Here is a 27,092-nt window from a genome sequence, read left to right as displayed (position 1 = left end):
TAAGCAAAAATCTTTAAAAACATTCCCAGAACACTTGCACAACTTGCTCAGAACTCAGTATTTGAAATCTGCTAGGTCATGCAATTCTCCTTAAATAATGGGCCAGTAATTTCTGGCATGGAGCTGGTGCTTAGTTGCATCCTGTTTGTATTCCACTGGATTCAGATCAGGCAAATTTGGTAACAGAGACATCAATTAATTCACTCTCTTGCTTCTGGAACCACTGTAGCACAGTTCTGGCCTTGAGACACAAACAGTTATCTGAGAGGACATAAAGCACTGCAATGAAGTTCATGTCACAGCATTTTTCCTTTTTTCATGTGTGTGTGCATGTGTGTGTGTGTGTGTGTGTGTGTGTGTGTGTGTGTGTGTGGGTGTGTGTGTGTGTGTAACGTTTTCCCAGTTAATCAAAATTAACTTGATTGAAATTCCGATAGCTTCCATATTTTGAATTTCATATTTGCTATGTCCAAAATTCAATTACATCTTAAATGCTGACACTGATAATTGATTCAGGATAGTAGAAGAAAATTAGTTTCCCTTACATTTACAGACTGGAGTGTGGAAAACGGAGAGCAGCCCAAGAAATTAAGAATATGTTCTCCCAGCTGCAAAAGTAATATTCGTCATATAATGTATTCACTGAAAAACAGTGAATGCTTAACTTTTATTATTATTATTATTATTATTATTATTACTCAGTAACGTCTCCACTCTGCTTGCAAGTGAAATTTTTTCCAATCACTGAACTAGATTTCTTTTTATTGCTATCGTACCTGTCCATTCTGAAACATTTCACATAGAATATTTCTCATTTCAGATCAATGGTATTTCTTAGAACCTGTAACTTATTAGATTTTGAGTATTGTATGGTATTGTATTGTACTGAACTGGGAAACTAGAAGCGACGGAGAGGCTTTGTCCCCCCCGCCCCCCTGTAGCCCTCAGTGGTACACAACCCCACAACAGGCTACAGCAGTCCACTAACCCCACCACAGCCACACACCAAGCAACCCAGGGTTATTGTGCAGTTTGGTGCCTTTGAACCTCAAAAAGATTTATGTGGTTCACCGCAAGGGTATTAGGCTGTCAACAGTGGCTTATAGTATGGGTTCAGTTGCTAGCCTATGTGCAGAGGCTGGTGAGTGTCCACTATCTATTTGACATCTTCTTCTCATGATACACCAAGGATATATGGCTTTGTCCATTCCTAAATCACTAGCATTCAGCTATGTTGTGCAACTGCCCCTAGAATGACTCGCTGTTCAGCCACCATCCATGGGCATTGAGGCCATTTGTGACCATTTGAGGGAGAGCCTTGAGTTATTACAGGTCGTGGGCATTAAGGCCCAAAGCTAGGGCTGGGGTAGGGCATTCCCTTGGCTACTAAAGACACCCAGATTACTTTTCTGATTGACTATTTACAGGGAGAGTTGTACCCCAGATTACATTTTTGAAATTAAATTTAATGAGATTTTACGTAGCTAACTAGATTTTATCACTTCTTACATGGACAGGTTTAAGCAGGGAGAGTTTATCGGCTTCTCTCTCATGTTCTGCAACATTGTCCTCAGAATAGTGCTCCAGGAGCAGGAGGCGAATTGTTTGCTATCCTGAGGACAGTGGAGCAGATGACAAAATGTTACAGCAGGAAATTCCTCATCTGCTCAAATTATCAAAGCAGCTTCTCACTATTGATCAGATGTAAGCAGCAGATCAGATGGTGCAAGAAGTGCAGGACGCTCTCCTTGTTTTGCAAAGGCAGGAAAAGGAAATAATTTTCTCTCGGGTTCCAGGGCACATAGGGATTTGGGGAAACAATCTCGCTGATGTGGCTGCCCAGGAGGTTTGCTCCCTTCTGTTTCCAGCTCGCTGCTCAGTCCCCCTGCAGGCTGTCACATCAATTGTGACCAAGAATATCATGTGTTGATGAGAGGCTCATTGGCTGGAAGTGAGGAATAATAAACTATATTTTATAAAATCTTCAGGATGGCTATGGCTTACCTCCTTCCGACAATGACAAGCTGAAGAAGTAGTCTTTATTTGGCTGTGAGTGGAACATGGCCCATTGACACATGGCTTTCTCTTACATCATGAGGAGCCCCCATTGTTCACAGATGTGAGATGTAGCTGTCAGTAAAACATATTTTAATGGTATGCGTTTTATATGAGGCGTGATTTGAAAGTTTTAAGAATTGGCTTGTAATTGTACAATGGTGGTGCTTACATGCTACTGTGGTGCATCTTCTTCAAAATAGTCCCCTTGTGACTGAACATACCAACTCCAATGGTGATTCCACTTTTGGAAACATTCCTGGAAATTTTTTTCCTGAAGTGCATTAAGGACGTTCTCCGCATTTGCCTGGATATCTTCAATCGAGTCAAAACTGCTTCCCTTTCAGTGAAAATTTCAGTTTTGGAAACAGGTAGAAATCCACAGGGCCAAATCAGGGGAATATGGTGGTTGTGGAAGCACAGGAATGTTGAATTTGATCAAAAATTCAATGATGGAGAAGGCACGATGATTCGGAGCATTGTCATGGTGTAGCACCCAACTCCCGTCTTTCCACAATCCAGGCCTTTTCTTCCGCACCTTTTCACGCAACCTCTCAAGGACACATTTGTAGTATTCCTGGTTAATTGTCTGTCCGCCAGGGGTAAATTCATGATGCACAATACTGGTAGAATCGAAAAAAATCACCAACATTGTCTTCACCTTTGACCGACTTTGTAGTGCTTTATTTGGTTGTGGTGAACCTGGAGTCTTCCACTGCAAAGACTGCACTTTGGTTTCAGGATCATAGCCATATACCCATGATTTGTCACCTGTAATTACCCTATTTAACAAATGTGGGTCATTTTTAGTCCAATTACTCAGTTCTTGGCACACTTCAAGTCGGTATTGTCTCTGGTCACTTGACAACACTTGGAATGAATTTTGCGGACACGCGATGCATATTCAGATCTTCAGTTAAAATTGGCTGAACTGCATAGAAACTGAAATTAAATTCATCAGCCATCTCCCTAATTGTAAGTCTACAATCAGAGCACACTAAGTCATGAATATTCACAATATTTTCATTCGTTTTTGAGGTAGAAGGACAGTCGGACCAAGGTTCATCTTCAAATGATTTGTGGCCATTTTTAAATCTGTTGAACCAGACAAAAACATTTGACTGGTTCATACAATTATCTCCAAAAGCTGTTTGTAATAGTTTGTAAGTCTCAGAAGCTTATTTCCCAGTTTTAAAACAAAATTTCACACAATCTCGTTGCCCCGTTTTTACATCCATATTCATGCTGACAGAATCTGGCAACAAGCCCTAACAGACCTGCACTCAACCAGCTGCCACAACGAACTGAATAAAGGAAACACAGTTTCCTGTCATAGGGCGTTCAAGGACAAGGCAATGTCTCACTCCCCACCCACCCTCGTGTACCCGCCAGCCAAACTAGTAAGCTGTAGCGTATCCATTCTTGAAACTTTCCAATCACAGCTCGTAAGATGGCCCAAGGGCAGATCTGGGTCTCCCACAGAACATGCCCCCTATTTTAACTGATAATGAGACTAGTGTGGTTCACATTTGAAGCTTTTGTATGATGTCAGGAATTCTTCCAAAAATGTTGGGTGTGGGATTTTAATGTCACAGAGTGACTTGATCACTCATTATTTCTAAACATTTGTCCAGCCAGTCATCTGTCCCCTTTTTAACCACATTTGTTCTGATATTTTATCCATGATTTTATCTAGTTATTTTGCTGTGTTTTGTCAGAATTTTATTGAGGACTTTTTATCAGGATTTCCTCTCAATTCTTGTTTGAGATGGCAACTTGGTTTTCTGATTTACTGTTAGTTTTTAACATATTTTTGCTATGCTCATCTGTATATCATTCATGCAAGTGCACTGATGATGTTGCTGTTTAGCACCCTCACCCCCAAATTATCACCACCACCACCACCACCACCATCATCATCTGAAAAATGAAGAACAAGCAGGCAATTCCCCATTGTACCACACTTCATCACAAAAAGCAACTACGGGGTGTTTCACAAAGTTATATCAACACTTCCACAGCTTGCTTTATGAATCACTGGTTGTGTGGTGTGCTGGCATGGCTGGGAGTGTTTATTTTCCACAAAGTGTGTTACCACTACATGGAATACAGATATGAATTACTAATAATCCCAATGTAAGAAATGGATATGGACAGACCCAATGTAAATCTCTGTGCACTGTTATACAGCACTACATGGGAAATCGATTCTTAGTCACCTCTACTGTAGCTGTAGTATTATTCGAGGAAAGGCAACTTCCCTCACCATGAGTGCTGCTTGCTTTTCTGTTTACAGACAGACTTCCCAAGCATTTCTTGTCCAGTTCTCTCATGCAAGTAGACAAGATAACTACAATGAGCTAGTGTTTTCAGATCACTGAGGTTAAGTACTGTCGTGCTTGACTTTGATGGGTAACCATCTGAGTATGCCGAGTGCTGTTAGCAAATGGGATGCATTCAACCCGTGTGAGGTCAATTAAGGAGCTACCTGAATGAGAAGTAGTGACACTGGTCATGAAAAGTGAGAATGACTGGGAGAGTGGTGTGCTATTAACCACATGTCCCTCCGTATACGCATCTGGTGATTCCTAAGGGCTTGGATGACATGGGAGCTGGTCGGTACTGTTGAGCCTTCAAGGCCTGTTTGGGCAGTGCTTGTTCTTTTTTCATTTTTTTTTTTTTTGTGAACAAGTGTTTATATAGTGGTGTTATATTCAGGTTATTAAATGGGTATTTATTTTGCGGCTTATAAATGAGCTGTTATGTAAAGAAAAATTCATTTGTCTACCACACTGAAGAGCGTGCCCCAAGTGTAACATGCTGTCAGTATGTATTTGACTGTGTTGATTTCATTGTCTCATTTATCAATGGCTGGAATATTTTTCTCTGGTTGATAGTACGAAATGTATCACCTCAGCCTCAACTCATCTAACATCTGAAGAGGCCCACAGGCTTGAATTGACTCCCACTGTGACAGAAGTAGGTCACCTAGGTGCTATGGAACTAAGACATTTCAACACAAAGCAAGTCTTACATTACAGCAGATTACTGTTCTACACTTGAATATGATGAGGCCTGTTTCATCAGAAATACCAATACTCATCATTCAGGATATACTGTGAATGTGTGGTAAGCATCTCCATTCAGCACAACCCAGTCTAAAAGTGTCAGAAATTCCAGAGTGGAAGAGTTTATGTAGTCTACCAGTAATACAGTTAATGGTGTGAGAAGTGCAGTAACTTTCTGGTCATTCATTAAGTCATCACCAAGTGACTACAACATGGTTACACAGCTCTGCAAAATGTTTTGGATGACAGACAGTATCAAGATGCTACATTTACCAATCTAATCCCTTTCCCGCCAACACTACATAGGTCACTGACAACATCATACTTGCAAATTAAGCACTTCTCAGCCATTGTTTATAGGAGCAAGTTTGACTTAAAAGCTCACTTAAAAGCTGCAAGTAAGTACTCACTTCATAAACTGAAAATAACTCTACTATATAAACATGGGCTCAGTAAGTTATTTGTCTACTTACATTAGGGAACCGGACTGGAAATGTTGGGGAGGTATAGTCTGTCTGAAAAGTGAGCAGTGCTTGTGGTGGAGGAAGTCTGCTTTTGCAGAAGAACACTGCAGGATGTAACAGTGCAGAACAGCCTGTAGAGATGCTTTTCTTGTGTTTGTGTTATTAGCAACTCATATTTGCATTCCATGTATTGTTAACACCCTTTGAAAAAAATAAATACCACCATCAAGAGTGTCTCCTCATTATATCACCAATAATTCATAGGGTGTGCTGTGGAAAGGTTGGTATAACTTTGTGAAATACGAGGTGCGGCAATAAAGTAATGAGACTGATGTGAAAAAAAAATGTTGCTTACTGTTTTAGTCCAGTTTAGTGTTGTCTCCTTCAAAGTTGTTCCCTTCTGATGGTACACACTTTTTCCAGCACTTTTGCCATTGATGGTATCATTTCTGGAACTCATCTTCTGTAATATCCTCCAAGACCCTCGTTGCAGCTTTTTGGTCATCTTGTGTTGTTTGAAAATGGTGTCCCTTGACCGCCGTTTTGATTCTTGGAAATAGAAAAAAGTCGCACAGAGCGATATCTGGTGAATAAGGTGGCTGTGGTAGTACTGAAATTTGTTTTGAGGTTAAAAATTGCTGTAGTGACAGAGCAATATGGGATGGCACATTATCGTGATGCAGAATCCAATTATCAGCAATGTTGGCATGGACACGAAGAACTCTTTTACAAAGTCTTTCTAAAATTTCTTTGTAGTAATATTGGTTAACTGTTTGTCCAGGAGACACCCACTCTTTATGAACAATTCCTTTGGAATCAAAGAAGCACACAAGCATGCATTTCACTTCTGACTTTGACATGCGAGCTTTTTTTGGTCTGGGTGATCCCTTTGAGCACCATTGCAACCTTTGGCATTTTGTCTCTGGATCTTACTGAAAAAACCAACTTTCATCACCAGTGATAATACGGCTCAACAATCCTGGATTTAATTCTGTTTGCTGTAACAGATCAGCTGCCACATTTTTCTGTGTTTCTTGCTGTTCTGGTGTGAGATTTTTGGGGACCATTTTTCCACAAGTCTTTCTCATACCAAGATCTTCAGTTATTATTAGACAAACCATTTCTTGATTGATGTTCAGTTCTTCTGCAATCATTTTCATGGATAATCTTGGATCAGATTGTACGAGTTCAGGCATCCTGGCCAAGTTGACATCTGTCCGTGAGGTTGATGGTCATCCACTGCGGCCTTCATCTTCAATATTCGTTCTGCCTTCACTAAACATTTCATGCCAACGAAAAACATGAGCTCTTGACATAACCTCCTCTCCAAAAGCCTTCTGAAGCTTACCGTAACTTGTTGTAGCATTTTCATCTAATTTAACGCAAAAAGAAATGGCATACCATTGCACAATATTATGCAGTTCCATTTCCATGACGAGAGAGACAAACACGTGTTAACTTATTACAGCACAACTCACGACTGAGCATTTGCATCGATGTGCCACTTGGACTAGAAGCAGCTTATAGACCAAGGTCAAGGATATTGTGCCTATGCAAGCCTGCAAGGTTGCCACATCTTGCAAAGAAAACCAGTCTCATTACTTTATTGTCACACCTCATACATTGTGGTTGTTTTTTGTGAAATAGTGTGGTAGAGAGAATGGGGAATTACCTGCTCGCTCTTCATATTGCAGACCTACGAAGGAGGGAAATGCACCACAAAAATCAATGGCCTACCTTCTCTCATGCTTCTGACCTCTACCTGGCTTTCAACCCAGTTACACCCTCAGAATACAATTTATCCCTTAATATAGCTCTACTGCACTTAGATGTGGTAAGCGAATTTAATATTTGTTCTTAACGCACTGCATTTAACCAAAACATCAGTTTCATATTTACAAAGCACTATTTTTAATACTATGCAGTATTTCCATTCCCTGCATTGCAGAAACTATTAGTCCTAGAGAAAAAATGAATAGGATGCTTTTTGTAGGAATTCTTGTACAGGGAAAATTTTTACTAGATGCAGCAGTTTTTGAGATATTCAAGAAAAAACATAAAAAAGTGACATTTAAATGCCCTCCCACACCCGAACCCAAACCAACACCAACACCAACACCCACACTCACACCCAAACCACCACCCACACCCACACGCTCACCCTACTGGTCAGGATTTTTAGTATGTTGTTCATGATACTGCCCCCCACTGCTGTACAAAAATTTGCGACTTCACAAATTTTTTTCCCTTGGCTGACATTTTTTGTTCTTCATTGATGTAAATGTGGTTCATGGTGTGGGTTCCTGTTGTCATGTCCTAGTTCATGAACCATGGGCAATGTATGAGTGGCCAAGTAAGTGGTCCTGACAGTCGGGATACCAGTTACTTTGGAATAAGGCTGGGCATCTCGGACATATTCTGAGTCGTGGTCACCTTTGTGCTCAGACCGCAAAGACTACCAAATCCACCAGTTAGTCCCTCAACTGTTTGGGGTAAAACTCAATGGGACCCGGGGCAAGTAAGGCTAGCAACCTGCTTCCCTGGTACTTTAAATATGATGCTGGCAACAGTCAGAGCAAAATGCCTTGGAGCTTTGGAGGTGACAGAGTCCCACCTCTAATTGACAAACCAGGGACTCCTAAGATACGACTTGGCAAACGAATGGCAACGAGATGGGGAGCTATTAATATCAATGGGGGCTACTCTGGGAAGAAGGTAGAGCTGGCAGAGGCTGCAAGTAAGATGGGGTTGGACGTTTTAGCTGTTAGTGACATTCGGGTAAGGGGTGAGAAAGAAGAGGAAGTGGGAGAATACAAGGTCTACCTGTCAGGAGTCAAAGCAGGAATAGCACAATGGGGTGTAGGGCTTTACATCAGGAAAGAAATGGAACCCAGGGTAGTTACAATAAGATATGTGAACGAACGACTGATGTGGATAGATTTGACAGTGTCTAGCAAGAAAATTAGGATTGTGTCAGTATATTCGCATTGTGAACGGGCAGATCAAGCTAAGATAGATGGATGGTTTTTATGACGCACTCAGTGACGTAGTTGTTAGAGTAAAGGGCAGGGACAGTGTTCTGCTCATGGGTGATTTTAATGCCAGGATTGGAAATCGAACAGAAGGGTATGAAAAGGCTATGGGTAAATTTGGAGAGGATATGGAGGCCAACAGGAATGGGAAACAACTCTTGGATTTCTGTGCCAGTATGGGCTTAGTAATCACAAACTCCTTTTTTAAACATAAGAACATGAACTGGTATACTTGGGAAGGCAGGGGAACAAGATCTGTCATTGACTGTATAATAACAGATCAGGAATTCAGGAAGGCTGTGAGGGACACATTGTATTCAGGGGATTCTTTGATGACACTGACCACTATTTAATCTGCAGTGAAATTGGTATTGTTAGGCCGAAAGTACAGGAGGTCAGGTCCATATGTAGGAGGATAAAAGTGGAGAAACTTCAGGATAAGGAAATCAGACAAAAGTACATAACAGTGATCTCAGAAAGGTACCAGTTAGTTGAATGTAGTCAGTGTAAAGGTAGGATGAAGCAAACAGCTTGGTGGAATGGCACAGTCAAGGCATCCTGTAAAAGAAAAAAGAAGACGTATCAAAAATGGCTACATACTAGAACTCAGGTAGACAGAGAAAGTTATGTTGAAGAAAGAAACAAAACCAAACAGATAATTGCAGCATCCAAGAAGAAATCCTTGGAAGACTTTGGAAACAGGTTGGAGACTTTGGGTCAAGCTGCTGGAAAACCATTCTGGAGTGTAATTAGCAGTCTTCGAAAGGGAGGTAAGAAGGAAATGACAAGTATTTTGGACAGGTCAGGAAAACTGCTGGTGAATCCTGTTCATGCCTTGGGCAGATGGAGGGAATATTTTGAAGAGTTGCTCAATGTAGGTGAAAATACGATCAGTAATGTTTCAGATTTCGATGTACAATGGGATAGGAATGATGATGGAAATAGGATCACATTTGAGGAAGTGGAGAAAATGGTCAATAGATTGCAGTGCAATAAAGCAGCTGGGGTGGATGAAATTAAGTTGGAACTCATCAAATACAGTGGTACGTCAGGTCTTAAGTGGCTACACAGGATAATTGAAATGGCGTGGGAGTCAGGACAAGTTCGATCAGACTGGACGAAAGCAGTAATCACACCAATCTTTAAACATGGAAACAGAAAAGATTGTAACAACTACAGAGGTATCTCTTTAATCAGTGTTGTGGGTAAAATCTTCTCAGGTATTGTTGAAAGGAAATTGCGAGTATTAGTTGAGGACAAATTGGATGAAAATCAGTGTGGGTTTAGGCCTCTTAGAGGTTGTCAGGACCAGATCTTTAGCTTACGGCAAATAATGGAGAAGTGTTACGAGTGGAACAGGGAATTGTATCTATGCTTTATAGATCTAGAAAAGGCTTATGACCAGGTTCCTAGGAGGAAGTTATTGTCTGTTCTATGAGATTATGGAATAGGAGGCAAACTTTTGCAAGCAATTAAAGGTCTTTACATAGATAGTCAGGCAGCAGTAAGAGTTGACGGTAAATTGAGTTCATGGTTCAGAGTAGTTTCATCAGGGGTAAGACAAGGCTGCAACCTGTCTCCACTGTTGTTCATATTATTTATGGATCATATGTTGAAAACAATAGACTGGCTGGGCGAGATTAAGATATGTGAACACAAAATAAGCAGTCTCGCATATGCGGATGACTTCGTTGTAATGGCAGATTCGATTGAAAGTTTGCAAAGTAATATTTCAGAGCTAGATCAGAAATGTAAGGACTATGGTATGAAGATTAACATCTCCAAAACGAAAGTAATGTCAGTGGGAAAGAGATATAAATGGATTGAGTGCCAAGTAGGAGGAACAAAGTTAGAACAGGTGGATGGTTTCAAGTACTTAGGATGCATATTCTCACAGGATGGCAACATAGTGAAAGAACTGGAAGCGAGGTGTAGCAAAGCTAATGCAGTGAGCACTCAGCTATGATCTACTCTCTTCTGCAAGAAGGAAGTCAGTACCAAGACTAAGTTATCTGTGCACCGTTCAATCTTTTGACCAACTTTGTTGTATGGGAGCGAAAGCTGGTGGATTCAGGTTACCTTATCAATAATGTTGAGGTTACGGATATGAAAGTAGCTAGGATGACTGCAGGTACTAGTAGATGGGAACAATGGCAGGAGGGTGTCCACAATGAGGAAATCAAAGAAAAACTGGGAATGAACTCTATAGATGTAGCAGTCAGGGCGAACAGGCTTAGATGGTGGGGTCGTGTTACACGCATGGGAGAAGCAAGGTTACCCAAGAGACTCATGGGTTCAGCAGTAGAGGGTAGGAGGAGTCAGGGTAGACCAAGGAGAATGTACCTGGATTCGGTTAAGAATGATTTTGAAGTAATAGGCTTAACATCAGAAGAGACACCAATGTTAGCACTGAATAGGGGATCATGGAGGAATTTTATAAGGGGGACTATGCTCCAGACTGAACGCTGAAAGGCATTATCAGTCTTAAATGATGATGATGATGATGATGATGATGATGAAAATGATGATGATGATTGATGTAAATTGCATCCATCACTGTTGAAAAACAAGGATCTGCAAGTTTGCGATTCACATAGTCATGTGGACAATACAATGCTAATTTTACAGTAATTGTGATTTATGAAGCAGAGGCCACAAACATATTTGCAGCAGGAAGAAAATTTGGTATAAGAGAAGCAAATGTTCATAGGTGGCTTCATATTACAGATAAATTAAATAATAACAAATGTTCATGGAGCTTGTATTTATCACAGATCTCTCAGCCATCACAAAGTCCCAAGTGACTGGAAAAAAGTGCAGGTGACTCCTGTTTATAAGAAGGGGAAAAGAACAGACCCACAAAATTACGGACCAATATCCCTCACATTAGTTTACTGCAGAATCCTTGAACATATTCGCTCTTCAAATGTAATAAATTTTCTTGAGACTGAGAAGCTTATGCGCCCAAATTGGCATGGTTTTAGAAAACATTGCTTGTGCGAAACTCAACCTTCCCTTTTCTTATGGGATACACTGCGAACTATGGATGAAGGCCAGCTGGTGGATTTCATATTCCTAGATTTCCAGAAAGCATTTGACATGGTGCCCAACTGCAGACAGTGGATGAAGATATGAGCATATGAAATAAGTTTCCAGATATGTGAGTGGCCCAGAAACTTCTTATGTAATGGAACACAGTATGCTATCCTTGATGGTGACTGTTCATAAGAGACAAAGGTATCACTAGGAATGCCCCAGGGAAATATGATAGGACTGTTATTATTTTCTGTATACATAAATGATTTGGTGGATATGGTAGGCAACAATCTGTGGTTGTTTGCTGATGATGCTGTGGTGTACAGTAGGGTGTGGAAGTTGAGTGGCTGGGAGGATAGGAAATTTCTAGTTGTTGTGATGAACGACAGCTAGCTCTAAATGTAGAAAAATGTAAGTTAATGCAGATGAGTAGGAAATACATACCTACAATGTTTGGATACAGCATTAGTAGTGTCCCGCATGACACAGTCACATTGTTTAAATATCTGGAAGTAACATTGCAAAGCAATATGAAATGGAATTAGCATGTGAAGATAGTGGTAGTGAATGTAAATGGCCGACTTCAGTTTATTGGGATAATTTTAGGAAAGGAGACCACATATAGGACACTAGTGCAACCCATTCTTGAGTACTGCTCAGGTGTTTGGGATTCATACGAGGTTGTATTATAGGAAGACATCAAAGCAATTCAAACATGGGCTACTAGATTTGTCACCAGCAGGTTCAAGCAACATTCAAGTGTTACAGAGATGTTCTTTTTGAGTAGCATTATTGAGAAAATGTAGAGAACTGGCATTTGAAGGTGACTGCAGAATGATTCTACTGTCACCAACATGTTTCATGTAAGGACCAGTTTGTGGTACTGGAATGGTTGTTTGGACCATTTGGTCTGGATATTTAATGATTACTTCCTGTTTTTAATGTTTGTGAGTATGATGGTTGTTCCATTTATTATTTCACTCTTTTACTACTTTGTGTGTGCTTTTGCATTGCTCAGTTGTGACTCTGTTGCAATTGATGTTATGCTACATAAGGAATGGCTTCAACTGCCACCTTTGTTTTTGTTTTAAATGTATGGTTTTGAGTCTGGTTCATTAGTGACTGGGAGGGGTGCAGTGTTGAGTTTCTCTGTACAAAGTGCCTTTTGGAAACACAATTTGGTTAAAATGGTGTTCCACTATCACAGTGTAGTTTAGGTGCACAGAGTTTTGATATATTAATTATGCATTTTGTGTAATATTACTTTATGTGGATTATGATTGGGTATATGGGATGGATGGCACCACCTTTTTCTGGGTTAGTGAGGACATGAAATGATGTGCTTGGTGCTTTTAATGTTTGTGTAGGTTATTGTCTGGTTTCCTCTTCTTAAGGACTCTTTAGACTTCATTGTCTTGTTCTTGTATGTTAATATGTATGTGCCTTTTGGTTTATACCATTGGATTTCCATATGGACATTTCTAAGTTCATGATTCTGTATGTGAATATTACACATATGTATCTATTGGTTTTACTGATTGGCTTCTACTAGGTTATTTTATAGGCCATTGTTACATAGAATTAGAGGATTTGCCATGTGAGATATTCTCCAGCAATTGTTCACAATATATGTTGTATATGTTACTTTTAATTCTGTGGGTACACATAGATGGTGGATGTTACTGATGTTGGCAACATTGTTTTGTCCAGTACATTTCATGAAATTAGAAATGTTGGTGACTTGTTTCTTTGTTACTTTGGAGAAATTACATATTTATGGGCTTTTACTTACACAAATTACACATTTGCTATGTCAATGTGCTCTTGGACCTTAGAGATATAACTGAGTTGCTTTGTAGTAATAACAATGGAAGATGCGTTTGTACTTTCTGTGACTTCAACATAATTTGTAGACTACATTTTAGACCATGACTTACATTGTTTAAGTACTAGGGTTCATTAGAGTATATTTGATATTGTTTTGGTGGGTTTGCATTATCCAGTGAATGTTTGTTCATTAGTTTTTTTGTTGCATTTGTTTACTCAAATCAGGAAATAACTAGTAGTGGTACAGGGTACCTTCTGCCACATATTGTATGGTGGCCTGTGGAGTATGTATGTAGATGTAGATGAACTGAAGCAGGGAATGTTTCATGAATTAGAATAGCTGGTGATTCAGTATGGGCAAAATAAATACAATGAAGGCTTTTTGATTACTCAAGAAATTGTCCAAATCAAGACCCTGAAGATAAAGAGGAGTTTTCCAACTCCATGTGTTGTGGAATTCAAAACAAGCACTGGCTTGTGCATGAGGATGATATAGAAGGTGACACAGAACAACAGTAGCTCAACAACCTCCCAAGATGTTTGATGAAAATCTATTTGTGTAGCAGAGTCATAAAATCAGTCAACCTAAGAAAATGGCATGGCTGTTTGCTAGGCCATATAAGAAATGCTGTTTATCTTGATATGCTGTAAAATATTATTGTCAGTATGAAGAGTGTTTCTGTGATAAGTTCTAGCAATGAAAAGGTCAGAATAATAATAATGCTGGATGCGCTAGCAGGTGGAAGGAAGCTGCCCCCATATGTGATTCTTCATAGGAAAACCATACCATAAGAGAAACCGCCTGCAGGACTTAAATATCAATATATCAATAAAAGGTGTGGTTGACAAATGACACTACGTTAGATTAGTTGAAGGTTGTTTGGAACAGAATTCCTGCTTTTTGCTTAACAAAAGGAAAATGTTGGTTTTTTTTTGGGGGGGGGGGGGATATCTCACCCAGGAAATTAAAGATTTGATTTCAGAGAACAATACTTGGATCTCACAACTTGGAAGTTATAGTGAATCTACCCTTTAAGGCTCAGGTCTGACAGCTTTACAGTGAGTTTCTTCTTCAAGGAGACCATGTCCTCACTCCATGAGGAATGTTAAAGAAACCCTCAATATCCATGCTGGGCCAGTGTCTCCTTATTTCCAAGGCTGAATCCCAAGTGAATGTGTAATGAATGGAATAAAAAAGTGCTGCATATCAAATGCCATGGACAGCTCAGAAAATGGCATTGTATGGGAAGACTGCCAGGAAGGAAGAAATGGCAGTAGACTTGTAAATGAAGCTGATGATACCAGTGGTGACGTTTAAAAATAGTGGTACCATAGACTGCTGATGTAAATAGTAAACAAAAAAGGGAGTGAAGATAAAAATTATTGCAAAGCATTTATTTATATGAAATGTATTCACAGATTGTGAATATGATATTAAATCAGCTGTATGGTTAACTATAGAAACATGGAAATTAATATCAGACTGGGACTTGAACCCAGGTTTCCTGCTTATTGTGAGCAGTCACCTTAACCCCATCAGCTTTCTGTGCATGACTCCAGGACTGACCAAACTTCAGTATGTCATACTGACCATGTCCCATAGTCTGTACAGTTCGTTGAAAATGTCCTTCAGACATGTCTGAACGACATTTACATCAAACTATGCAGACATGGCACTAACTGCATTTCTTTTTGTTTATTTTATTTCTCCTTGTATTTCCAAAATATGGACCATCAATAAATGGCACAAGTTTAGGCATAATGTTAATTTGTTTAGGTAGGTACATCACATCAGTAAAATAGTTTGTAATTGTTATTAGTAAGAATATGTTTAAGATTTATCAAGGAGTCTCTTAATAAGGTCTTGTAGTTGGGTAAATATGGTATGTTTTTTATCATTTGGAAAACATATGATACCATCCGTAGGCACAATATTCTCAAAAAATTATGTCTAAAATGAGAAGTCAAGTGCAGTACTTCTTATTTGTCAATGATTTTTCACATTTTTATAACTCCTACCGTACTCCAACAGCAAGTTATCAATAGCAAATCACAGTAAGGGGGTTGAACTAATGAGTTAAACATATGTGTTTCAGAATTTTGATAAACAAATATCAGTGCTTATTTAGGGTTGCAATCAACTTCTGCTCTGGTAACTGAAGATACCAAGTATTACTATAGAGTTAATGATGTTCAGGTTGACAGTACCTTTGGATGTGTTATCAACTCAATTTTATGACATTTCAAATGTTCTCTACCATCTCATTGGAATATTACCAGTTTCTCTAATCATGGAGACTCCTAATGGTACCGAGCGAGATGGCGCAGTGGTTAGCACACTGGACTCGCATTCGGGAGGACGACGGTTCAATCCCGCATCCGGCCATCCTGATTTAGGTTTTCCGTGATTTCCCTAAATTGCTCCAGGCAAATGCCGGGATGGTTCCTTTCAAAGGGCACGGCCGATTTCCTTCCCCATCCGCCCCTAATCCGATGAGACCGATGACCTCGCTGTCTGGTCTCCTCCCCCAAAAACCAACCAACCAACCAACCAACCAACTCCTAATGGCAGCCCTATTATTTTCCCTCGTTGTGTCCTCACACTTGTTTTATCAAGCACATTTATTGTGGTCAGTTCAGAGTTACATTTTATTTTAGGGGCACAATACAATTGAACTGTGAAATTCTTCATCTGCCCAGAATTCCTGAGTAACTTTCAAGTGATACAGCTCATGTATTGAGAAAATAAACACACACAGACTATTCAGGACAATCTCCTCTGTCTACTAATGGTGGTGGAGGGTTTCCCATTCTGCTGGTTGCTGTAGTGCACAGGAATTCTGAGCAAAGACTTAGCAAATGTGGAAACCAAGAAAGCACATACTGAAGTTCCACTGGGCAGTTATGCAGTCTACCTACATGCTATCACTTCACCACTGAGGTACAGATTCCTCTGTCAGTGGGAATAATAGTAGCTGGAAGTGATGGACAATAAGCTGCAGTTAAGTCAGCTTTTCAGCGGTGAATGGGACATGGCTTTCTGTTTTGACAAGAGAATCTTCCAGTGTGTGACTCTTGTGGCTTACATATTACAGTACACAGTGTTTTAACTGATTGTAGTCGAGGCTAATGGTTGATTTACCAGCTAAAATGCTGTCTATTTCAACAGACGAAGAGAAATAATAATAATAATAATAGTAATTTTATTGTCATTTGGCCATTACAGCAGTGGACAACGTCAGGCATATAATACAATATAACTGTTAATTCAAAGAAAACAAGAGGCATGCCATTAATACTGCAAAATTATATTACATTTGAAATAATCATTTATGTCATAGAATGGGTGAGCAACTATTCATTTTTACAGTTTTTATTTGAATGATTGTTCAGTTGTTCTTGTACATATTGTGGAATCTTATTAAATAATTTGTGCTCTACCAGTTCATAGCTGTTAAGTGACTTTGACAGTCAGGTAAGGAGTATAAATGCATCTGCTCCTTCTCGTGTTGTAGAAATGTATATTTTCTCTACGTTTTGCTTCCAGTAGCTTATTTTTTGTGTGGAGTAAAACATAGTACATATATAGGTTTATTACAGTCATGATTTTTTGTACACAGAACAATAGTTTGAAGTGTGCTGTATATGGAGAACCAGTAATTATCCTAATGATTTTCTTTTTTAGTATCAGGATGTCACACACTGAACTTGAGTTGCCCTATAAAATAATACCATATGTTCGGATACTTTGGAAAAAATGCAAAATACAACATTCAGACATAATTTTGAGGTACACAGTCCACAAGTCACTGTAGCAAATACATCACTCTAGACAGTTTACCACTAATATAATGTACGTGTTGACCGCATTATAATTTTTCATCTATATATACCCCTAAAAACTTGAACACAACTAGGATCATCTGATGGAGGGTTGTCCTTTAGACTAAAAACCATCTTCTACGTTTTGTTATCATTCAGTAGGAAGCCATTTTCTTTAAACCAATAGGATGCTTAAGTCATTGTCTGTGCAACACAAGCTTTGAGACTACTGAAATCATTACTACAATGAAGGAAAGTTGTATCATCTGAATATAGTACTGTCATGGACTTGATGAATGATGGCAGATCATTAATCATTATTAGGAACATAAAAGTCCCCAGTACAGATCCCTCTGGTACACCTGTTTTAACTAATTCATCACTGGACTTTTCTTTACCTACACAAACAGCTTGCTTGCAATCCTGTAGGTATGATTTTAATAGTTGAAGGCTTTTACCTCCAGTGCCGTAGTACTCCATTTTTTCTAGGAGTATTTTATGCTCTACACAGTCAAAAGCCTTACTTAGGTCACAGAAGGTGACCCGAGCAAATTCTTTATCTTCAAACACTTGATGGATGTGTTTGACTACTGAGTCTATAGCATCAACAGTTGACAAGTTTTTCCTAAAACCATACTGTGATTCGCAAATTATTCCTGCATTTTCAAAGTACACAGATAAATGTTGGTATGTTACACATTCAAACACTTTAGAGAGAGCTGGGATTATGGAAATTGGTCTGTAACTTGAAGGTGAGTCAGTATCTCCTTTTTTATATATTGGGACTACTCTAGACACTTTTAGCTCATTAGGAAAATATCCCTCAGATATACACTTATTTATGCAGTATGTTAAAGGGTACACAATACAATCTATTACTTTTTTTTAGAATGTTACAGGAAACGTCATATATGTCTACACTCTCAGATGATTTTAGATGCTTAACTATTTTTTGGACGAGACTAGGTGGCATATACTGATTTTTTTTATTTCTTTCATCTTTAGTAACACTGTTTATTAGTTTTCATGCAGCTTTGCACTTATTTGTGGAATTCACAATACAGATGAAGTTCTGTGTTCTTTTGGTTTCCACAATGGCTTTTTGTACTTATTCCTACTTTGAACATAGACTGATCTGGCATGGTCGGTCTTCAGATTTTTATGTATACTGTGCAACAACAGAACTTGGTTTTTGAGATTTGTTAGTTGTGCAACATACCATGGGTTTTGTTTGTTTATACCCTTGCCTTTGGAGCCTTTGTTGATTATTTTGCATTTCTTTATCAGAATGCAGTGATTAAATTGTGTCAAAAATGCTTTGAAAAACCTGTCTGATATTAGTTTTGCTGACAGATCTGTACAAAGACTATAATTTGTGTCATCATACCATTGGCCAAACAAGTCTCTGTTAGTAAGGGAATTACAAAACCTGTCTATTTTATCATTTGCGACCGATCTAGTGATTACCATTTTTGGGACAGACTTATCAATGTTACTCTTATCAGCTCAGAACCTACTTATGTAATTTAATGATACAGAATCATGATCCGAGAATGGGAATACTGCCACATCACATGATTCTTCTGTAGTATTGAAACTGACAAAGATATTGTCAAGACATGCTTCATCTCTTGTGGGTCTTCATCTCTTGTGGGTCTATTATTGATAAAGTGCAGATTGTCCTGTCTTAGAAGATTTTTGAGCTCAGTGACACGATGTTTGGCTGTTACATCAAAATCTGCATTCAAATCTCCACCTATTACAATGGCATAATGTAACCATTTTGTCTTTCTAAATACATCTAACACCATGTCCAGTTTTTTTTTAAAAATACACTACCGTATTTACTCGAATCTAAGCCGCACTCGAATCTAAGCTACACCTGAAAAATGAGACACAAAATCAGGGAAAAAAAAATTTCCTGAATCTAAGCCGCACCTGAAATTTGAGACTTGAAATTCAAGGGGAGAGAAAAGTTTCAGGCTGCACCTCCAAATCAAAACAAAGTTGTTCCATTGTAATATGAGACACAATTTTGGTCGAATGAATGATGATACAGCTACAATAGTTTGGTTTGAGTCGTAAGCCTAGCAGTTATGCTTTACCAGGTAGCCATTGCTATGCGTCAGGTGCTCCATCCGTATTTATACAGGTACCCTTCCTTTTTCACGTGCTTCATCTTGTTTGAAGTGATCGCTTATTTTTCTTTGATCTGATAAGTGCCGTTCTCTTTGTTATAGGTGTTTACGTCACTCTAAGCTGAAAATGCATTACTGTACTGTGTCATGCATTGTTTATCGCATTCTGATAATGAGTGTTTACCGCCTGTCACCGCTCGCGGCATGGCTTGCTTTTGTGCACTCTACTGCCGCTTACAATTAAAAAAAAAGAGAGGAATTATCTCATTAGCAAAACAATGGCAAGAGACTGCTATTTGTTGTTACTTACACTGTTGCTTTCTTTGATAATGATCGACAAGAACCAAATAATAGACTGCAATGATAGAAGATGTTCTGAACGAGAGTTTAGTGAAAATTTTTCTCTGTTTGAAAATCTTTGCAGACGCCTCTTTAGTACATTACATTCTGCACAGAAATTAGAGTCATCTTAGATTTAAAAATCTAATCAATTGCCGTGCTTCATTTCTGACTGTATCACTACTAGGCATAAGAATAATACGAATATAAACATGACATGATATATATATTCTTCCGCATTTGCTGTTGTCTCACTCTAGTTTTATAGTTTATTAGGCAGACACGATTTAAATGAGATAGCAACAAACACGAAAGAATACATGGCAAAATGTTTATATTCATATTATTCTTATGGTGAAGAGAATACTGCATGTGATTCACAATTCATAAAAGTTCCTATTAGCAACCATCTAGGAAAAAATTCAGAACGTAGAGTTGGCCATATTGACAAACATCCCAAACAGTCTTGCCAGTCGGATTTTCATAGTACATTGAAATGCTGCTACATTCGAAGATGAATAATACGGAATTTGTATTTACTTCATGGGATAGTGTATGAAAATGCAGTGTTTGAAACTTGGGGTGGAGAAGAAAAGCTCGTCTTCCACCCTTTTTTTAAAATTTATTTACTGACGTAGAGGTTTTGGTGCCAGTATTTACCTTTGTGCCTGTAAAACATTCCTGTGTAGCGCTACATATAGTCAATGGCAGAAGTTAGTTGTGTTGGCACCTACCAACATTTTTCCGAACTTCCGCTTACTTTGCACTCGATTCTAAGCCGCAGGGGGTTTTTTGGATTACAAAAACTGGAAAAAAAGTGCGGCTTAAATTCGAGTAAATACGGTAATGTTACCATTAGGTGGTCTGTATAAGGCTATTATCACTAACTTAAAATTGTCACTAACTATGCCAGTGGCTTCAAAATTCTGTTCATCACACAAATAGTCTAGATGCAACATATTAAGGGAGTGGCTGAGTGACTCGTTAGTATACAATGCCACCCCACCCCTTTTATGCACTTTTCTACAGTAACCATTTGCTATTTTATGGTATGTATGATATGGTATGTATTTGAAGACTGGGAAATGTTCTATCAGCTGCCTAATTATTAAGGAAGATATCTCATCATGTTATCAGGTGTTTCACTTATCGTTTTTGGTATGTGAATCACCACAAATTTCTAAGTTTTTATTTTATCCTTGTCCCAGTAATTCTAACAGTTGCATATGCAGTATAAATGTAGACATAGAAACCTGTTGAAACTAAATCTCTGAAAAAAAAACTGAATGTTAAGAACTACCGCTCAAGATGATTCAAATGTGAAATTATGGTTTGTTCTCTTGGATTTTAACATGGGTATTTCCTTCATATTTGGACAATCATATAATTTATTTATATAAAGTGTTTCTTCTTTTCAAATGAACACTTTGTTTTTGCTCTGAGTATGTCATATACAACTTTTTGAAAAGAGTTTTGTTATTGATGTGCATCATATTTTTGGCACCAGTGTAATTAGCAGTTGAGCCATCATTATGGCAGTGAATACACGAGGTGGAATCCAAAATTCTCGGGACTGGTGCTGCTATCTGGAAAGTAGGAGTAGTAGATCTTTGCACAGCTAGGTGGCGAGATCTGCATATCTGATGAGTCTGTAGGGAGGACGTGATGCGTGTCCACAGTGATTTCCATAATACTCTGTGTTTGGTGTGTAGCAATTTTACGATGGATCCGCAAACAGAACAGCGCGTATGTATCAAATTCTGTGCGAATCTCAGGAAAAGTGCTATGGAGACCCTATGATTCAACAAATGTTTGCGGGGGGGGGGCAGAGCATGAGCCATACGTGTGTGTTTGAGTGGCATGCTTGGTTCAGGGCTGCCCGTACAGATGTCGAAGATGATGCTCACACTGGAAGGCCCATTAGCCACACAGCGCAAGATATTGCAAACTTCAACAATTGGTTCGTGCGTATTCACGCTGAACCATTCAAGACCTTGCAGATAAAGTGGTTATTGGTTATGGGACATGCCAACGAATGTTGACTGATGAATTGGGCATGCATTGTGTTGCCGCAAAATTTGTGCCAAAGATCTTGACTGCCGATCAGAAGGCACAGCGTGTTGAAGTGTGCACGGACCTTCGTCAGACCGCATCTGATGTTCCAACCTTCTTGTCATGGGTTATCACCAGCGATGAGAGCTGGATTTATGGTTATGACCCAGAGACAAAGCCACAATTGTCCCCCTGGAAGAGCCCGAGCTCTCCAATACCCAAAAAAGCGAGACAGGTGAAAAGCAAATTGAAGAGCATGATCATCATTTTCTTTGATACCAGGGTAATTGTGCACAAAGAATTCGTCCCACCCAACCAAACAATGAATTCTGTGTACCACTGTGATGTTTTGTGATGGCTCTGTGAAAACGTGTGGCGACGACGGCTCGAACTTTGATGTCAAGCGAACTGGCTGCTGCATCACGATAATGCACCCTGTCACACGTCCTTGCTCACCAGGACCTTTTTGACAAAAAACAACATGGCAGTTGTACCCCACCCACCATACTCACCAGACTTGGCACCTTGCGACTTCACGCTATTTCCAAAACTGAAACTCAAGTTGAAAGGCCATCAGTTCGACACTCTAGAGAGGATTCAAGAAGCATCACTGGTGGTGATAAACACCCTCAAAGAACAGGACTTCCAGAAAATGTCTGACCAGTGGCAGAAGTGATGGGACCGGTGTGTACGTATGGATAGGAGCTACTTCGAGGGTGATGGTGCCCTTTGGTCCAAAGGTAAGGTTTTCAACAGATGGGAGCACCAGTCCCAAAAATTTTGGATAGCACCTTGTATACCTGTTATGAGTAAAACTGAAAGGGCTAAACATTTAACATTTTCTGTTACTTCTCGATTATTTTCAGGTGCAATACTTTTAGACACATGGTGTTTTGCAGAAAATCCCAAATTATATACTGAGAAGGATAAAATAATTGTGGAGGAGCTATACAGAAAAATCAACTACCCAACTTTTGTGGGTCTTTTGAAGGATGAAGAGTTAATTGATGGTGACCATTTATTTGAAGACCTTTTGTCTGTTCGTTGCAATTTAACACACTTGACAGTACTGCAGATACTGAAGAAAGACTTAAAAATTTCATGTGGAATACCAATTCCTGTGCTTCCTGTTCTAGTTCAGGTTAGTCTCCTGTAACTTACACAATACTGAATTTTACTTTAAATATGTAGAACCATGAAATGTAATTTCTGCTTGTGTATGACAGTTAATTTGTCATTTTAATAAAATTTGTGGTCTACAGCCTTCTACCAGACATCACATCTTGTCTACCTTAATAAATGTAACTGGCTGAAGGTGACCCACTTAATGGGACATGTGTAATATGGCAACTGTTCATGTAAATAATCAGCTAATATGACATTTAGAAGTGTTCAGAGATGTGACAATCATATATCAGACTGGACTACTGGAATATGATAGTCTAGTGAGTGGAGGTAGCGTTTTAGGCCCTACTATTATATTAAAGCTGCTAAGATACCACTGCTACAGTATCCTGATAGACAGAAAGTAGTCAGTATTTGAAAGAAATTGGACTGAGGTGAACACATGTCATGTGTTTAAAAAAAGAAGTCTGGTATGGAGAGATTTTTGTGCACCTTCACACTTCCTGCACAGTGTTTATGTAAAGAAAAATACTATGGATTGCAAAGATCTAAGAAGTTCTTCTAAGATGTATGTAAGTACTGTAGACTGTAGAATGGTAAGGACCAAACTAAAACAAACAGAAAGAAATGGTACATAATTGGATATATGGCCAAAGTAAGAAATAAGCTCAAATAACGTAATAGTCAAGACAGGTACAGAACAAGGATAATCTGTATCATTTTTTATGTGATCAAGTAAAACTGTTCTCAGCATGAAGATTTGTTTGAATACCACTCTGGTCTATGAGGCATAGTCCTGTTGGAGGTGGGATGCCTTTGCCTTGCTTTCATCTCTGAACCGATTTACTTCGCTAGTCACCACAGTGCAAGTTCATATTTTTGTCATACTCAAACAATTTCCAGAAGTGAAAGAATGGTTGAGTGACACAAAAATAGTCCCATATCTTACTGACGATTGAACCTCAAATTCTTGGATTTGTAATGACTCACTTAGTCACACAGGTTTTAGTTACAATATGAAAACTAAAAATCAATTAAGTGATACTGAAGGTTTCTCAGGTGGAACAGCAATAATGTCATTAAAAGTACATAGAAGAAACTGATATGAAATAACAGAACAAAGGGGATGCAGTCACGAACAGGATCAAAAAAATAAAAAATGATGCACATTTGAGGCTGTTAGGATATGAGTTTGTCTTCCACAAAAGTGACATGCATGAATGTTTGACAAGTTGTTCACAAGGTGCTGATGTGTACTAAAGTTCGATTTTAGTGCAAGTACAATGTTGTTGTGGTCTTCAGTACAAAGACTGGTTTGATGCATCTTTCCACACTACTCTATCCTGTGCAAGCTTCTTCATCTCTAATTAACTACTGCGACCTACATCCTTCTGAATCTGCTTACTGTATTCATCTCTTGGTCTCCCTCTATGATTTTTACCCTCCATGCTGCCCTCCAACACTAAATTGGTGATGCCTCAGAATACAATACTGATTGAAATTTCTGTATATTGGAATACTTAGATGCATACTTATCTACATATTTGCTATCATTAATTTTCTTGTACACTTTATTCCACATCTTCAGTCTGACGATGAAATTTTGAAATTCATAACACTTAATAAAGGATTGTGCGATTAAGACATTTCTATATTTTAAAGTTGTGTCAAATCTGAATGGTCACCTGCCTATACCATCGATGTATTTCTCCATCAAGTAATGTGTGAGTTGCATTTTGTGTGTGTGTGTGTGTGTGTGTGTGTGTGTGTGTGTGTGTGTGTGTTTTGTCTAATTCAGAAGAAGGCCTTTTGTCTGAAAGCTTACTTGTTTAGCAGTCTTTTTGTTGTACCTGTCTGTGACTCAACATCACCTCTGTATGGTGAGTAGCAATCTGTCCTTTTCATAATATTGCCTTAATTCAAACTTAATTCTTCTTTCTTCTGATATTCCTATGGTGTTAGCTTTGCCATACTTTTTTTAAAGTCCAGTTGTCAAATGTTGTGTTCTTTCATGATATTTTCATCTGTGGTTGCAGTTTTGGGGTATCCTTCATATGATCAGTCAAAGGGAAGTACATGTTTGGATGCTGCCACTTAATTATTGACAGTGGTACAGCATACTCCTTCTGCCAACTTTGGATGACAGGTTGTCAGTGAGTAGTCTTTGAAACAAAGAATTTTGTGAATAAACTATATTCCAGTTCCTCCATTAGAATGATATACGTAACATGATTCTACTTCGGAAACTGTACAAACAAAATTCTTTCGCAGATCATTTTAACAGTTGACTTTATAGAACTCTGTGCCAACGACCTGGCCACAGTGATAGCAGCTGGTTCGTGTCAGATCACCGAAGTTAAGTGCTGTCAGGCTGGGCTAGTGTTTGGATGGGTGATCATCTGGTCTGCCAAGTGCTGTTGGCAAATGGGGTGCACTCAGCCCTTGTGAGGCAAACAGAGGAGCTACTTGATTGAGAAGTAGCAGATCCGGTCTCGGAAACTGACATATGACCGGGAGAGCGATGTGCTGACCACATGCCTATCCATATCCGTGTCCAGTGATGCCTGTTGGCTGACAATGACACGGCGGCTGGTCGGTACGGTTGGGCCTTCATGACCTGTTTGGCAGGAGATTAGGTTTTTTTTTTTAGTTTTATAGAAGCCCGTACATATATAAAGGATTCTGTGTGGTCTGGAAAAATATGTTAATTGTGTTTGCATTGTAACTATTTGTATGTTGTACTCTGTCAGCGTCACATCATCAACAGACAGGTTCCCGTGGGAAGGGGGGTTCATGATGTTCCCCAACTCTGAAACATTTGGTCGAAGTGCTTCTATTTTTACATACATCAGTTACCAAATTTCTCAGCTCACTTCTGGAGAATAAAGTGGCGTGCTACTCATGTCTGCTTCCAGTGACACGTCTGATACTGTTCCAGAGATCACAGGTAGGACTGGCAAACGACAGGAAGTTGTGTAAGGATGTAGGGGAAATTGGCCACTGTCCTTAAAGAGCTGGAATCTGTATTGGCCACGGTGGACAGGCTTCAGGCTGCTGCCCAGCACTGTACTGGTTTTGTGGCACCTGAGATGAATACTTCGGCTTGGCTAAAGACTATAGTGTCACCTGGCATCCCTGATGTTGCAGCACATTTTGATTTGCACATCCTGGCTGGTTAATACTTACTTTACTGTGACTGGCGAATAGTGGAAAGGTCACGAGTATCTCAGCAGAAGGCAAAAGAGGATACTGGCTGCATGGTTGTCACCCTATGCATTCAAAACAGTTTTGACAGTTTTGAGGTATTGGCCACTGCTAAAAGTACCTCTGAACTAATATAGGAGACCTTGTTTTGTGGGACAGAGGCTAATCTTCCAGAAAGGTCCAAAGAGGATGGGATTGCTTATCATTGGGAACATCATTGTTAGACAGGTTGTGGAGTCCCATAGGAAATAGCAGGCACTTCAGGAAAGAAGGCCAGTGCATTCTCTGTTTTCTTGCTGGGGTCACATCAAAGAAGTGGATGTGTCTTTGGTGGCAGTGATTGAGGACATAGGATGCATCCATCTGAAAACCGTGGCTCATGTCGGCACAAACGATGCCTGCCATCTCAGTTGAGAGGTCTTCCATGATTCCTACAGATGGAGACAACTAGCCTTGCTCCTGGGGTGGAAGCAGAGCTAGCATTTTGCAGCATCGTTTCCAGAACCAATCAGGGGTCTCTGGTTTGGAGCCAAGTGGAAGGCCTAAACCAGGGGCTCAGACGGTTGAGTGAGGATCTTGGATGAAAATTTCTTGACATCTGCTATCGGGTGGGGAATTATAGAGCCTCTCCCACCTTAATATGTCAGGCATGTACTGCATGCAGAAAGCTACTACTAGGGTAATGGACTACATGTTGCATGAACTTGTCAGATTTTTAGACAGAGAAATCTCTCCAAAGGCCCAGTAAGATAAGTTATGATTTCAGACGAGGAAGAGCACTGTCCTCATTTATTAAAGAGAATAGCATTTCTCATGGCAGATTGGAGAACATAAATGTTAGTTTAGTATCGATTAACTGTAGAATTGTCTGTGCCAAGATCCCATAATTAGTCTTACTTATAATAGTAATAATGCCAACAAACTGCTGGG

At 39.3% G+C, this 27,092-nt stretch overlaps 1 protein-coding gene across 3 annotated transcripts in view; it reads left to right on the top strand.

Moving 5' to 3' along the window:
• Positions 1-27,092, top strand: part of LOC124721952 (exopolyphosphatase PRUNE1-like) — a 146,179-nt gene that overhangs the window by 77,593 nt on the left and 41,494 nt on the right. For 2 of the 3 annotated variants that reach the window (XM_047247118.1, XM_047247116.1), the window contains exon 4: positions 22,700-22,974. In XM_047247118.1, coding sequence (XP_047103074.1) covers positions 22,700-22,974 — 275 coding nt within the window. The remainder of the gene's footprint in view (positions 1-22,699; positions 22,975-27,092) is intronic. The other variant, XM_047247117.1, reaches the window with a different exon arrangement.

This window comes from Schistocerca piceifrons, chromosome X, assembly GCF_021461385.2.
Source record: "Schistocerca piceifrons isolate TAMUIC-IGC-003096 chromosome X, iqSchPice1.1, whole genome shotgun sequence".
Taxonomy (NCBI): domain Eukaryota; kingdom Metazoa; phylum Arthropoda; class Insecta; order Orthoptera; family Acrididae; genus Schistocerca; species Schistocerca piceifrons.
Note: the sequence above shows the minus strand (reverse complement) of the source record. Positions and strands in the feature narration are given on the sequence as shown.